This window comes from Somniosus microcephalus, chromosome 28 (assembly GCF_052327205.1).
Source record: "Somniosus microcephalus isolate GS21.2 chromosome 28, FLI_Smic_1.0, whole genome shotgun sequence".
NCBI lineage: Eukaryota > Metazoa > Chordata > Chondrichthyes > Squaliformes > Somniosidae > Somniosus > Somniosus microcephalus.
Window position 1 is genome coordinate 38,518,310 of NC_141014.1, and position 15,957 is coordinate 38,534,266.

Consider the following 15,957-nt stretch of genomic DNA (forward strand, 5'->3'; position numbering starts at 1 on the left):
AAAGAACAAAAAGCCATCCTAAAGTGTTTACTGAGCCAGAATCTCTGACAGGTAAATATGCACTGAGTTTAACACCATGTCCCTTTAACACAACCCCACCCCCCCCCACCACCAGCTTGCTTCAGAAAGAGCTTAATCGCTGCCAATTGTACCAGCAGCTCCTTTGATTGGATGCACCGGTGTGCCTGGCACCTGATTGGGTGTTGCCTCCAATGGGTGTGGGGGGGTTGCCTGAGAGTAAGCGCACTGATTGGACCGTCATAAGTGCCAGTCATGTGCAACCTGATGACAATGGTGCTGATATAAGTCTGTGGCTGGAGCAGCTACTGCATGTGTTTTGTTAGGAAGCTAATTATAACTGTAAACTGAGAGAGGGAGGGGGGAAAAAAAAAAAAAACACCCCACCACCGAACATGAAGTCTGTGAGTATTGAGCTGCCACTGGGTTGATATAGAAGGGTTTTGACCCGAAACGTTAACTCTATTTCTCTCTCCATGGATGTTGCCTGGCCTGCTGAGTTTTTCCAGCATTTTCTGTTGTTATTTTGGATTTCCAGCATCCACAGTATTTTGCTATCGCACTGGGGTGATATAACTGGCCTGAAGCTTGAGTTGTCTTATTATCTCTGAGGTGCTGTAATGCCAGCTGATTTGGGGGGGAAAATACCTCGGAACTATGTGTTTCTCATCAGGGTCTTTACTCTACAGCTGGTGACCTTGCTGGTGTTTTTTTTTAAAGCTTTTTTTTTTGTCATTAACTCGTCACCCATGCAAAGACAATAATTCCAGTCAATATTTAAGCAATCTTTGTCAGTAGGCCCAAAGAGGTTGAGTGGCTGGAAGACCCCCTAATGGAGAGCCAGAGTGGGTGGTGGGGCAAAGATTGAGTGATTTTGGGGGAGGGGAATGAAGTGGCTGATCCATACCTCTTGATTCCTACAACTAGTGTGTGGTTTTTAAGTGCCACCTACTCTAAAGAGTAAAGCTGCAATTTCATTTAGCTTTTTTTAGAACTTGCCCTAAATTGGGATATATGGATACCAATTAAATGTTTGAGATATTAAGGGGGGTCCATGAGCCTTTCAATCCAGGGTTTGGCATACTTGTTCTAAGTTAAGCATAGTATCTCAATTAAGAAAGACTTTCATTTCTATAGCGCCTTCCATGACCACTAGATGTCTCAAAGTGCTTTACAGCCAATTAAGTATATTTTGAAATGTAGTCACTGTTGTAATGTGGGAAACATGGCAGCCAATTTGTGCACAGCAAGCTCCCACAATGTGATAATGACCAGATAATCCTGATTTTTATGATGGCTGAGGGATAAATATTGGCCCCAGGACACCAGGAAGAACTCCCCGCCCCGCTCTTCTTTGAGATAGTGCCATGGGCTCTTTTATGTCCACATGAGAGCAGATGGGACTTCGGTTTAAAGTCTCATCTGAAAGGCGGCACCTCTGACAATGCAGTGCTCCCTCAGCGCTGCTTTGGGAGTGTCAGCCTAGCTTTGTGCTCAAGTCCCTGGAGTGGGACTTGAACCCACAACCTTCTGACTTGGGTGAGAGTGCTGCCCACCGAGCCACGGCTGACACTGCCTGTAAATTTATGCTAGTTTTAATGACTTGTGTTCCCAAGCACTTTATGCGGTGGTAACACGACTTTTTATCTTTGGGTAGTTGGCACTGGCCTGTTGGCAGTCAGGTTGGAGTGTCATTATTTTGGGGTCTTCTACACCAGTTTGGAAACCATTGTTTTGGGATTCTCTTGTTTGACTTGTGTTCAAATTGCCGATTCTTTAAAAGCTGGAACAGGATGGCTTTTGGGGGGCAAGGGATGAGATTGTGGTTTGAGTTTTTTGTATGTGGTATCTTGATCAGTTGCAACACAATGCCTGATGCAGAAATAGGAACCAAATAATCTAGAACTGACCTTTACACATTACAAGATTCTGTAGAAGATTGTTGGTTCCCCTTTTTTATTGTGTTAAGGGGATTTGCTTAGCCCCCCTCAAACCTGTTCCATTTTCCTCTTTCTTCTCTGCAAATCACATTCTCGACGACAGAATTCACCCACTGCCAGAGGACCTGGGCTTATTCCTCTGAACTCTACGTCTTGGGTCCATGTTGGGAATAGAAATTCCCTTCAATTTGTGGAGACTAAACGCATGTTTGTAGGTGCACTAGACTGGTACTAGGGATGACAGACTTCCGTATGGGGAGAAACTGGAATTGTTCAGAGTGGAGAAGGTTGAGATTTGATCGAGTCGCTAAAAAGCAAGAAGGCTTTTGGTAGAATAAATAAGGGACTCTGTTAATATTGGCCAGGACACTGGGGATAACTCCCCGCTCTTTGACATCGTGCCATGGGATCTTTTATGTCCACCTGAGGGGACAGACGAGGCCTCTGGGTTTTAATGTCTCATCAAAAGGGAATTGGAGAAATACTTGGTGAACGAGCAGGGCAGTGGGACCAGTTGGATAACTCTACCAAAGAGCTGGCACAGGCATATGGGTTGCATAGCCTCCTTCTGTTGTATGATTCTAAGCCCTCTAGGAATTGATGGCACTAAACTGGTATCTTCACATTGAGCCAGTGTGGGAATTGAGACCGTCATGGCTTCTGAAGGTAAAGCCTACTCTTGGGTAGATTAACTTTTGTATCTAATTGAGACTAGCTCTCCAAAGGGAGGGAGAATGATCCAAAAGATTTGCTATAAACCTTCCTGCAGGGCAAAATATCCGTTTAGCTTGAAGAGCTTGTTTAAGGAGCTGAATCTATTTTATGTAAACTGCTTGAGACTAGGTGAGCTGGGGTTGGATAATTCAGGAAGATAAGACTTTCTACTTGTAGCCTTCATAGAGGCCCTTAGATGCCTCACTTCTTCAAAGTCTTGTTTCACATTCACTTGGTGCCAATTCTCTAGCAAGAAAGTGTGCCGAATCACTACTTGTTTAGTCAACACAAGCTGGTCTCTGCTGGTATCTTCTGCATTCAATACCTGACACAGCTTCTCTCTGTAGTGAGACACTCCTGAAGTTGGGGCAGAAGCATGGCAATAAAGCTGTACTTTGCATCAAACTAGACCTAAATGCTGAGAACTCCTGGGGGCAGCGGAGATGCTAATAATAACCAAATAAATGCCATGACAAGATCCATTTCATGACTCTTGACTATAGCGACAGAACGCTTGGTTGGTGATTCTGTTTCTGTTCCGTGCCTCCACCCACTTTTTTTTTCTTTGAAAGACAACTTCCTATTCTTGCTGTTGGGTTCCTTTTTTTTGATTTAACACTAGTTTGATGCCTGGTCAGTATTTTGCTATCCAGAATTTAGCACATTCAAGGTTCTGACCTTCACACATGTCTTCCTCCAACTCCTTGAAGTGTAGTCATTTACAATGTGTCTTGAATGCTAGTATGTTGCCTTCTAACTGGGCAATACAGATCCTAGGGAATACAGTAGAAGATCCCATGGGATCTACAATGCCTCATGTAGCACCATTTCTATCTCTGTGCACTTCTTTGCAACCATCATACTACATTCCTTTTGGGTTCCTAACTCTCTTGGAATGGAAGAGTTGGGTTCAGCCCATCCTGTCCCACCAGTTTGGAGGCTGTTTGTTTAAACTTTAATATGCCTTCATGAAGCTGGCGCCTTTCCAATGCTAAATGTCCGTGTTGGTGTTTCCATGGCTACTTTTAATAGTGCACTATATCGGGTGACCAGTTTTGATGGGTGCTGCATGGAGTGAGTGCCAGCACTAGTTACCTGTTCATTTATTCTTCTCCCCACTTTTGTTTCGTGGGGTTTAATTGCCAATAGATATTATAAGTTGGGAGGGCCCAGGGGGTGAGTGCTTGGCCCCCAGTTGTATTTAAACTGATCATCTAATGTTTGATCCTTTGGCTCTCTGCTTTCCTGTCTCAATAGGTTCTGGAAATGCATAATGTAGACATGAAAGTTGGTGACTCTGTCAAAATCAAAGGGTTTATTGACCCAGAGGCAGACAGGTAAGATTTAATTGCTTTTTAAATATTCTCATCTGTGCTGCTTTCTCCCCTCCATGGCCTCGACCCCTCCCCATCTCTAAACTCCTAGCCCTACAACCCTTGAACTTGCCATTTCTCCAACTCTGGACTCTTGTGCTTCACCCCCTTATGTCTGTCAACCCACCACTGGTGTCTGAGCCTTGAGCTCTGGCATTCCCTCCCTAAATCTGTGTCTACCCCTCCAATCCTTTTTAAGATACTCCTTAAAACTCACCTTTGACCAAGCTTTTAGTCACATGTCCTAATATCTCCTCGTTTGTCTTGTGCTTCTGTGAAGCACCTTTTGGATGTCTTCCTATATTAAAGGCGCTGCATAAATGCCAGTTGGTTTTTTTTTTTGTTTCCTTGGCTGGAAAGTGTGCGATTCAACCATATAGACCAGAAATCCCAGTTGGCCTCAGCAGAAATTGGGTGCCTGCTCCTAGGAGTTACTGGATTGCAATCGGAACTGCCCTTGCGGTTTTTGGACTTGGCTACAATACTGCTGCAGTTGAATAGCCGCCTTGAGATTTGCTGCCCAAGTTCACGCAAGCGACCATTTGGGGAGATACCAGAAGCCTCGTATCCATGGAACTGTTCCCTAGCATTAGCTGAGGCCTTAAGAGAAAATTGGCAGAGATTCTTGGATGTTTTTTCTGTTGTTCAGTAGAATCTAGGATGGGTGCCGTGTATGATGGACACTGTCAACTGCCAAGGTAGGGTTGACATTGTCCAGCCACTCTTGCATCGTGATGGTTTAGGGATTTGCGGGGGGGAAAGGCCTTCCATAATCCTGATTGAATGAATGCAATGTGGAGCTTGCTTGTGTGACCAGTGATGTGGTTTTCATTAAATTCTGCAGAAAGACTTGCATTTATATCACACATGTCACGACCTCTGGCCATCCCAAATCGATGCAGTACAATGTAGTCATTGTTGAAACTTCCATAATCACCTGGGGTCGTGTGAAGGATGACTTTTCCATTCCATCTGGCTGTTACTTGTTTATCCTGATGGGTCAGGGTGAACTATTGGTCTGCTGGGCACATTAGTGGTTGTGTTACTAGAGTAAGAAGTCAAGTCCCACCATGGCAACTTTGAGAATTTAAAAAAAAAAAAATTTAAAAAAAATTGTTTTTGGGGAAATTAAAAGCTGGTGCCAGTAAGTGACCATGAAGTTGTTGGATTGTGGTTTTTTAAAACCCAACTACAGTAGTTCACTAATGTCTCTTTTAGGGCAGGAAATCTGTCCTTGCCCAGTTTAGCTACAAGTGACTCCAGTCCCATGCTAGTGTGGTTGACTTGTAACTGCCCTCAGAATTGGCCTATTGGGGAGCGGGCAGGAAAGTCATAGTTATACAGCACAGAAAGAGGCCCTTCGGCCCATCGCGTCTGCGCCGGCCATCAAGCCCTGTCTATTCTAATCCCACTTTCCAGCATTTGGTCCGTAGCCTTGTATGCTATGGCGTTTCAAGTGCTCATCCAAATGCTTCTTGAATGTTGAGGGTTCCTGCCTCTACCACCCTTTCAGGCAGTGAGTTCCAGATTCCAACCACCCTCTGGGTGAAAGTTCTTCCTCAAATCCCCTCTAAACCTCCTGCCCCTTACCTTGAATCTATGCCCCCCTGTTATTGACCCCTCTACTAAGGGGAAAAGTTCCTTTCTATCCACCCTATCTATGCCCCTCATAATTTTGTACACCTCAATCAGGTCCCCCCTCAACCTTCTCTGCTCCAAGGAAAACAACCCCAACCTGTCCAGTCTTTCTTCATAGCTGAAGCGCTCCAGCCCAGGTAACATCCTGGTAAATCTCCTCTGCACCCTCTCCAAAGCAATCACATCCTTCCTATAGTGTGGTGACCAGAACTGCACACAGTACTCCAGCTGTGGCCTAACTAGCGTTTTGTACAGCTCCATCATAACCTCCCTGCTCTTATTCTATGCCTTGGCTAATGAAGGCAAGTATCCCATATGCCTTTTTAACCACCTTATCCACCTGTTCTGCTGCCTTCAGGGATCTATGTACATGCACACTAAGGTGCCTCTGATCCTCTGTCTTTCCTAGGGTCTTAACATTCATTGTGTATTCCCTTGCCTTGTTAGTCCGTCCAAAATGCATCATCTCGCACTTTTCAGGGTTAAATTCCATTTGCCACTTCCGCCCATCTGACCAACCCATATATATCGTCCTGTAGCCTGAGGCTTCCTGCCTCGCTATTTACCACCCCACCAATTTTCATGGCGTTGAGGCCAAAATTGGATCAGCCATGATCTCATTAAATGGCGGAGCAGGCTCGAGGGGCCGAATGGCCGATTCCTGCTCCTATTTATGTTCTCTCAAGCTGCTCGGTTGTCAAAAACCGCTCATGGATTGCAGCAGTTTCTTGGGACAACTAGGATCGGCAAGCCATGCCCACATTGTGCGAATTGAAAATCCCACTGGCAATATCTTTTTTTTATTCTCTTGGCTTATTTACAGCAAGGTGTGTGGAGCTTGAACACTTTGTTTTGTTGCAGGTTTTCAATTAATCTGGGAAAAGAGAACTCTGAGTTGGCGTTGCACTTCAACCCTAGGTTTGATGATGATGATGGCAGAGTGATCGTCATTAACAGTAAAGAAGCTGCTGAGTGGAGCACAGAGCAGCGAGAGGAGGTCTTCCCATTCGAGAAGGGAGAAGTCTTTAAGGTGAGGATGGAGGCTGTGATCTAAATGTGTTCCCTGTGGCTGAGGGAGAAGGAGAGCTGCTTCAAGTCTTTGTTGGCCTTCCCTGGTGGATTGGCATCTGAATGTGGTGGTGACCAGGAATGTCTCTTGTTCTGTCCATAGTTATGTTTTGTTAACATATCTATCTTCTAGGAACAAGTGGAGGTGGCCAGAATTTTCCCAAGCTAGGGAGGAAGAATTGGGAGTCAACAGGCTCAAGGGACCAAATGGCCTACTCCTGTTTCCACACCCGACTATATAAGTGTCAGGGGACTGCATTAAGTTGGGAGGTGAAGCTCTTGGGTTCTAATGCTTGCTGACCAGGCTCTGAAGGATCCTAGCTCAGCTGTTCGAAGTCCCTTGTGGCTGTGGAACTCTACCCCAGGAAGAGTGCAGAGCGCATTATCTTTAGTCTGTTCTCCTCCCTTCCTTCTGTTGGGATAAGAGGATTGCTGGGCTGAAGCCATTGTCGCTTCACTGTTGACTTGAGGATGGTGTCCTGCCCACTACAGGCTGCACTTTCTCAAGTCTTCTGTAACGGTCTGTGGACTGGCTCTCCAGTTAGTGGGACTTCAATCACCACTGACAATTTCACTGCTTCCCAGCTCCCAGATTACAGTAAAGTTGAGTGTCTCTGACTTGAAGAACACACCGCCCAGCAATTTATATAAAGGCACCCCTTAAAACCTACCTCTTTGACCAAGCTTTTGGTTACCACCTGTCTGATGGCTTGGTGTCAAATTCTGTCTGATAATCGCTCCTGTGAAGCACATTTTTACTACAATAAAAACACCTTTAAAAATGCAAGTTGTTGCCATGTGCTTAACTTTTTTTTGTCTGTATTGTTGGTTCGGTGTAGGTGGAAGGTCTTTGATACTAATGCTGGGTAGGAGCAAAGAAAAGTTGATGTGATGTGGAATAAACTTTGTTCAGAATTTGGAGCCTTAAAGCTTCAATTAAGCAAATACTGTTAAATTTATAAAACTACAAATGTGCTCCATGTCACGTCTCCCTGTACAGTTTATTGCAAGTGTGTTTTGTTTAATGTATAGGTGCAGAAATGCCTGGGAAAAATAGTCACTAATAAATCCAATAGGGAATTCAGGAGAAACCCTGCCAGTGGTGAGAATGCAGAACTCACTAGCGCAGGGAGTAGCTGAGGTGAATAGCATTGATGCATTTAGTACGTGAGGAAGCAAAGGATCTGTCACTAGGGGAGATGAAGTGGAGTAGGGCGTGGCTCATGGAGCATAGACCAGTTGGCCTCCTCCTGTACTGTAAATTCTATAATTTCCCTTTCTGACACCCATCTTGTTTCCCATTTTTGTCTCGCCAGCTTTCCATTACATTCCATGGAGACGTGTTTGAGATTAAGTTGACCGATGATTGTGTTCTGGAGTTCCCTAACCGGACCTGGATGGATATAATAACCTTCCTTGCTGTGGAAGGGGATGTTAGGGTGCAGTCCCTGAAATTTGATTATTGACCATTTCACTGTCTGTCTGGTGTTTAATGAGCAAATGTGTTGCTATAGGACTTCAAGTGGAAGGACTCTTGTTTTTGGGGTGGGGAGGGAGGGGTGGGTTCAACACTGGGCCATGTTTAGAAGGCAGCTTTTGTGTTGGGAATTTTGTACATCAGGAGCTATGCAAAACTGTTAACTCGTTTTTTAACTCTGCAATATTTTCTAAATGGTTTGGCCATCGGGGCTTGACTTAGAAACTCGGCATTTTCACCCGTTGTCACATTTCTACATTGGCTGTAGCTCAAATCGGTTTAACACTGACCATCCAATGGCTTGGAGCATCCCTCCATCCCATGGGTGTCCATCTGTACAGATCTCTTGGGTGTAACCCAACCTGCCGCCTGAGTCTTCAGACCAGTCTACCCTGGGCTGCTGATCTGTCTTGTCTTCATTGGCTTGTTAATGAACCTTCATAAACTAAACCTATAGTTTAGTCCTACTAGGATCCATCAATCCTTTTTTCTAATGTGGGTAAATAATCAAACCTGAGTCAATCCTCACCCCCTTTTGGATTGGCTTTAACTTGAGACCAATAACTACCACCCAGCTTCCCTGTGGAAAAATTAATGTTTGTCACCTTCCGTCTCTAATTGCCATTTGGTTCCAATGTTACGTGCTGCTACCTCTTGCACCCCGAGGGTGTTGACCCTTTGATGCCAGTATTGACCCTGTTTGCAGGATTTTTCTTTAGCCTATTAAATACTCCAATGAGGAACATTTTAGATTTTATTCCCACTCTAGGATTCCAATTCTTCAGCTCTAGCTTTTCTAAACTGCAAATTCTGGAACTACTTTCTATTGCCAATTGCACTTTCCCCTTTTCCCAAATGGGAAGAGGGAATGTCAAAAGCACATGCTCTTTCTCATTTTCCACCCCTCCATTCAGATATGGGGGAAGAGGATTTGCCTCCAATTCCCTCTTCAACCTCTACTATCTCACTTGTATGTCCTGAGGAACCCTGATCTGGTCCTGACCATGTCTCTAGTAAATACTGCCAATTCTGCCCCCTATAGAGGTAGGGAGAGCAATTGGAGACTCCTTGGGTTTGATGGGGGAAGGAGTGCCCAGGACACTGACCGTCGCGCTCTTGCTCCAAACCTTGGCTGCTGCCATCAGCACCTCATGGACAAATGTTCACGAGGACTGATGTAGAACACAGCATGGGTGCGACAGGTTCGTTTCCTTGTTCATGCAACTGATCTCTGACTTGGTCTTTGATCTCGATCCAGCAACTGAGCAATGTTTGCCTCGAGTGTCTTCAAACCTGCCCACCTTCTCACTGGAGGCCGACTAATCCTGAGGTTCATTAAAGGGCTTGCACAAACTAACTTGCATGAATGTACTTGTTGGGAGATTTATTCATATGCTATTGTACATTTCCCACTTGATATTGGTATACTGTATTTCAATATTCAAATGGCATTAAGTGTTTGTAATAAATTTTCAATTTGGCTGCATGAAGGTGGCTGAATCCCAGACAAAGGGCCAATTCAGGCTTGCTTTTGATCTCGTCCTTTTTAGGTAATCTAAAGATTGTGCACAATTCATTCATTCTGAGTTGCATAATTGTGATTCATTCACTGAATTTTTTTTGTGCTATGGCAGGATTTTCATCGCATTCCAAACTGTACAAGGGCCTAGTCTCGTGACTGGTGTTGAGCACGTGTTTTTTACATTAAATGTGCTCTATAAATTCTCATCCTTGTTTTCAAATCCCTCTGTGGCCTCGCCCCTCCTTATCTCTGACCTCCTCCAGCGCCCCCCCCCCCCACCACCCCCTCTGCCAGAGATCTCTGCGCTCCTCTAATTCTGGCCTCTTGAGCATCCCCCGATTTCCATCATTCCACCATTGGCGGCCGTGCCTTCAGCTGCCTGGGCCCCAAGCTCTGGAATTCTCTCCCTAAGCCTCTCTGCCTCGCTAGTTCTCCTCCTTTTAAGACGCTCCTTAAAACCGACCTCTTTGACCCAAGCTTTTGGTCACATGTCCTAATATCTCCTTATGTGGCTCGGTGTCAAATTTTACGCTCCTGCGAAGTGCCTTGGGACATTTTACTACATTTAAAGGCGCTATTGGAGTCAGCCGTGACTCAGTGAGCAGCACACTTGCCACTCCAGAGACTTAGCACAAAATTCTAGGCTGACACTCCAGGGGGCAGTACTGAGTGAGCGCCGCACTGTCGGAGGGGCAGTACTGAGGGAGCGCTGTACTGTCGTAGGGGCAGTACCGAGGGAGGTCCGCACTGTCGGCGGGTCAGTACTGAGGGAGCGCCACACTGTCGCAGTCCCTTGTGGCTGTAGAACTCTACCCAGGAAGAGTGCAAAGTGCATTCTTTAGTCTATTCTCCCTTCTGTTGGGATAAGTGGATTGCTGGGCTGAAGCCATTGTCGCTTTGATGTCCTACAGGCTGCACTTCCTCAAGTCTTCTGTAACGGTCTGTGGACTGGCTCTCCAGTTAGTGGGACTTCAATCACCACTGACAATTTCACTGCTTCCCAGATTACAGTAAGGTTGCGTGTCTCTGACTTGAAGAACACACCACTTAGCAATTTGGCTGTTTAAGCTTTGTTGGAAACCTCTGCAATCCTCCTGTACGCTGAGAATAGTTGTTTTTGTGTGTGCTGGTACTTATGCTCTGGCATATGCCCCATAAAGTAGCAGGCCTACTCCAAGCCAGGGTGCCTATAGCATTGAGTCGCCTCCACGTGGAGGCAGTGCTGCAGCTTAAACCTACTGGCTTCCAGTTTTTTTTTCTGTCTGCCTCTGCCATTGACCACTAGCTGCAATAAAATGCCTCTTTTTTTTTTCCTTTTTCAATAGATTGCCTGTCTGTTGTACATTCCCCTGCCCGCACACCAGGAGCTGGTGTCCTAGCTTGCATTGATTCCACTAGGATGTGGGTCCGTTGCCTACGGTCAACTGTGGGATCACATTGGAAGCAAAGCCACTAAATCTAGAACGGGGCAATAATAACTAGGTCAATTTATCAAATGTAAGACTTTAAACTGTCCCAACTATGATGGGCCTTGCTTTGGAAAGTTAGATGCCATCTGCCTTGTACTCCCATTAACTATACTGTTTCACTGTCTAATTTTTTTAATTTGTTTATGGGATGTGGGTGTCACTGGCATAAGAACATTAAAAAATAGGAGCAGGAGTAGGCCATACAGCCCCTCGGGCCTGCTCCGCCATTCAATAGGATCATGGCTGATCTGAATCTAGACTCACTTCCCTGCCCTCTCCCCGTAACCCCTAATTCCCTTATCTGCTAGGAAACTGGCTATCTCCATTTTAAATTTATTTAATGTTGCAGCTTCCGCAGCTCTCTTGGGTAGCAAATTCCATAGATTTACTACCCTCTGAGTGAAGAAGTTTCTCCTCATCTCAGTTTTGAAAGGGCAGCCCCTTATTCTTAGATTATGCCCCCTAGTTCTAGTCTCACCCATCAGTGGAAACATCCACCCAATCAAGCCCCCTCACAATCTTATGTTTTGATAAGATCGCCTCTCATTCATTCTTCTGAGCTCCAATGAGTAGAGTCCCAACCTACTCAACCTTTCCTCATACGTCAACCCCCTCATCTCCGGAATCAACCGAGTGAACCTTCTCTGGACCGCCTCGAGAGCAAGTATATATCTTTTCTTAAATATGGAAACCAAAACTGCACGCAGTATTCCAGGTGTGGCCTCACCAATACCCTGCATAACTGCAGCAAGACTTCCCTGTTTTTATACTCCATCCCCCTTGCAATAAAAGCCAAGATTCCATTGGCCTTCCTGATCACCTGCTGACTAACTTTTTGTGTTTCATGCACCAGGACCCCCAGATCCCTTTGTACTGTAGCACTTTGCAGTTTCTCTCCATTTAGATAATAACTTGCTCTTTGATTTTTTTCTGCCAAAATGCATAACCTCACAATTTCCAACATTATATTGCATCTGCCAAATCTCTGCCCACTCACTTAGCCTGTCTGTCCTTTTGCAGGTTTTTTATGTCCTCCTCACTCACTGCTTTCCCTCCCATCTTTGTATCGTCGGCAAACTTGGATATGTTGCACTCGGTCCCTTCCTCCAAATCGTTAATATAGATTGTAAAGAGTTGGGGTCCCAGCACTGACCCCTGCGGAACACCACTAGTTACTGATTGCCAGCCCGAGAATGAACCATTTATCCCAACTCTTCGTTTTCTGTTAGATAGCCAATCTTCCACCCATGCCAGTATATTACCCCCAATCCTGTGATTTCTTATCTTGATCAGTAATCTTTTGTGTGAAACCTTGTCAAATGCCTTTTGGAAGTCCAAATACACTACATCCACTGGTTCCCCTTTATCCACCCTGTATGTTACATCCTCAAAGAATTTGAGCAAATTTGTCAAACAGACTTCCCCTTCATAAGACCATGCTGACTCTGTCCTATTAAATTATGTTTATCCAAATGCTCTGTTACTGTTTCCTTAATAATGGACTACAACATTTTGCCAACCACAGATGTTAGGCTAACTGGTCTATAGTTTCCAGCTTTTTGTCTACTTCCCTTCTTAAATAAGGGTGTTACATTAGCAGTTTTCCAATCTGCCGGGACCTTTCCTGAGTCCAGGGAGTTCTGGAAAATAATCACCAATGCATCCACAATCCCTACCGCCACTTCTCTCAAGACCCTAGGATGTAGGCCATCAGGTCCGGGGGATTTATGCACCTTAAGTCCCATTATTTTACTGAGTACCATCTCCTTAGTGATTTTAATCGTCTTTAGCTCCCCCCCCCCCCCCCCCACCCAACCATTGCCCCCTGTGTCCAGTGTTGGGATATTTTTAGTGTCCTCTACTGTAAAGACTGATACAAAATATTTGTTCAGCGTCTTTGCCATCTCCATGTTCCCCACCACTAGTTTCCTGGTCCCATCCTCTAAGGGACCAATGTTCACTTTAGCCACCCTTTTTCTTTTTATATAGCTGTAGAAACTCTTGCTATCTGTTTTTATATTTTTTGCTAGTTTACTTTCATAATCTATCTTCCCTTTTCCTTAATTAATCTTTTAGTTATTGTTTGCTGGCTTTTAAATGCTTCCCAATCTTCTATCCTCCCACTAGATTTGGCTACTTTATTTGCCCTTGTTTTCAATTGGATACTATCCTTTATTACTTTACTAAGCCACGGGTGGCTGTCTTTTCTTTTACTCCCCTTTTTCCTCAGTGGAATATATTTATCTTGAAAGATGTGAAATATCTCCTTGAATGTAGACCACTGCTCTTGTACCGTCTTACACTTTAATCTGTTTTCCCAGTCCACTTTAGTCAATTCTACTCTCTGAAGGTACATAGTCTCCTTTATTTAAGCTCAGTATGCTGGTTTGAGATCCAAATCTCTCACCCTCAAACTGAATTTGGAATTCAACCATATTATGGTCACTCATTCCAAGGGGCTCCTTTACTAGGACAATTTTTATTAATCCTGTTTCATTACACAGGACCAGATCTAAGATTGCCTGCCCCCTGGTTGGTTCAGTTACATACTGCTCAAGGAACCTGTCCCTAATACACTCTATAAACTCTTCCTCAAGGCTGCCATGCCCAATTTGATTAGTCCAGTCAATATGAAAGTTAAAATCCCCCATGATTATAGCTGTTCCCTTATTACAAGCCCCAACTATTTCCTGATTTATACTCCGACCAACAGAGTTGCAACTGTTAGGAGGCCTATAGACTACGCCCACTAGTGACTTTTTCCCCTTCTTCTTCCTTATCTCCACCCAAACTATTTCACTATCCTGATCCTTTGACCCAATATCATTTCTGACTATTGCAGTGATTCCATCCTTGATTAACATAGCAACCCCACCTCCCTTTCCTTCCTGTCTGTCAAATACCCTTGTATGTTTAGTTCCCAGTCATGATTATCTTGCAGCCATGTTCCTGTAATGGCCACCAGATCATACCCATGTGTAGTTATTTGTACCGTCAATTTTGTTGCAAATGCTGCATGCATTCAGATAAAGAACTTTCAAATATGTTTTCTGACAATTTATTCCTGCTTTTACCCCTATTACTACTTTACCTTTTATCATTATACATTCTGTCCCTTCCTGACACACTCTGGTTTTTAATTCCCCCACTGCTACCTTGCTCTATTGCCTTCTCTGCTGTCATTTTTATTTTTCGCTCTCTTAAAACCTCCCCCCCCCCCCCCCCCCCCCCCCCCCCCACCCCCCCACCCCCCAACTAATTAGTTTAAAGCCCTCTCTACAGCCCTAGTTATTCGATTACGCCAGGACTCTAGTCCCGGCACTGGCCAAGTGAAGTCCGTCCCAACGGAACAGCTCTCCCCTGTCCCAGTACTGATGCCAGTGTCCCAGGAAGCAAAACCCATTTCTCCCACACCAGGCTTTGAGCCACGCATTTAACTCTCTAATTTTATTTACCCTAGCCAAATTTGAACGTGGTGTGGAGATGCCGGTGTTGGACTGGGGTGGACAAATGTAAGAAATCACAACACCAGGTTATAGTCCAACAGCTTTATTTGAAATCACAAGCTTTCGGAGCGCTGTTCCTTCGTCAGGTGAAGTGGAGAGATGCATTAAAAACACAGCTTATATAGTCAGAGAATGATGTCAGATGTTTACAGGTAATCTCTCTAACTGCCATTTATCACATCTCTCTGGTGGTGGTGGTGGAATTCCCATGCACCTGCTGCCCCTTGTCCTTCTATGTGGAAGAGGTCTGGCTAAGACAGAGCAGACTGTTTTCCCCACTGGTGCAATAAAGACAACTTGACTATCGATCCAAACCTTGTGTCGAGTGTTGGTTTAAAATAGTCCACAACAATTTCAAGGTGGGTACACAACTGAGTTTTTAAACCATGCTCATGACTGGATTGACATCTGGCTTTGCAGCCGCTCCTGAGATAGGCAGGCCTGGTTGTTCATTATTGTCCATCCGATGGGTGCGTACGGATCGGGGGTAAAGCAACTTTAAAAAAGGGCAGCACCATTTCCAGTTGGAACCCTCGGTTTAGGTGCTGTTCCCTCAGCTGTACACAAGCCTCGCACCAGTTCCTGCAGACCTTTGAGCCGAGCTTCCGTACCGTGGTGGAGGTCACCGAGTAAGCAATTGGCCACCCTAGTGGTTTGGACGCTCGTCACGGGAAGGGTGAAAGATTCTCCGGGACCGCAACCCGCAGATAGTTTATGATCATTATTAAGAGGCCGCGCTGTCGGAGGTCAGCTTTTCCTTCTGTGCTTTGCAGTGAGAGGAATCTTTCCACGGTGGGTGAATCTATTTCAGTGGATGTTCAAAGTGTAACCTTTATTACAAGATAGTGATCAACGGTCAACCGAGATTAACTTTTAGAAACTTAGAAAAATAGGAGCAGGAGTCGGCCCTTCGAGCCTGCTCCGCCATTCAATATGATCATGGCTGATCCTCTATCTCAATACCATATTCCCGCTCTCTCCCCATACCCCTTGATGCCTTTTGTGTCTAGAAATCTATCTATCTCCTTCTTAAATATATTCAGTGGCTTGGCCTCCACAGCCTTCTGTGGTAGAGAATTCCACAGGTTCACCACCCTCTGAGTGAAGACATTTCTCCTCATCTCAGTCCTAAATGTCCTACCCCATATCCTGAGACTACTCGTTCTAGACCCCCCCCCCCCCCCCCCAGCCAGGGGAAACATCCTCCCTGCATCCAGTCTGTCTAGCCCTGG

The 15,957-nt window shown here is 45.1% G+C and overlaps 1 protein-coding gene across 1 annotated transcript; it reads left to right on the forward strand.

Annotated features, from left to right (window-relative positions):
• The first annotated feature begins 281 nt into the window (after positions 1 to 281).
• On the forward strand, positions 282 to 9,739 carry LOC147099626 (galectin-1-like). The gene is made up of 4 exons (XM_085969889.1): positions 282 to 422; positions 3,930 to 4,009; positions 6,545 to 6,713; positions 8,068 to 9,739. The coding sequence occupies exons 1-4, from the start codon at positions 414 to 416 to the stop codon at positions 8,215 to 8,217; spliced, it is 408 nt and encodes a 135-aa protein (XP_085826015.1). The 5' UTR covers positions 282 to 413; the 3' UTR covers positions 8,218 to 9,739.
• Positions 9,740 to 15,957: the final 6,218 nt, after the last annotated feature.

What these genes read in the sequence shown, in the direction of transcription:
- LOC147099626 (XM_085969889.1), top strand. An exon ending in ATTGACCCAGAGGCAGACAG is followed by an intron (nt 4,010 to 6,544) that starts GTAAGATTTAAT and finishes GTTTTGTTGCAG; the next exon opens with GTTTTCAATTAATCTGGGAA. An exon ending in AGAAGGGAGAAGTCTTTAAG is followed by an intron (nt 6,714 to 8,067) that starts GTGAGGATGGAG and finishes TTGTCTCGCCAG; the next exon opens with CTTTCCATTACATTCCATGG.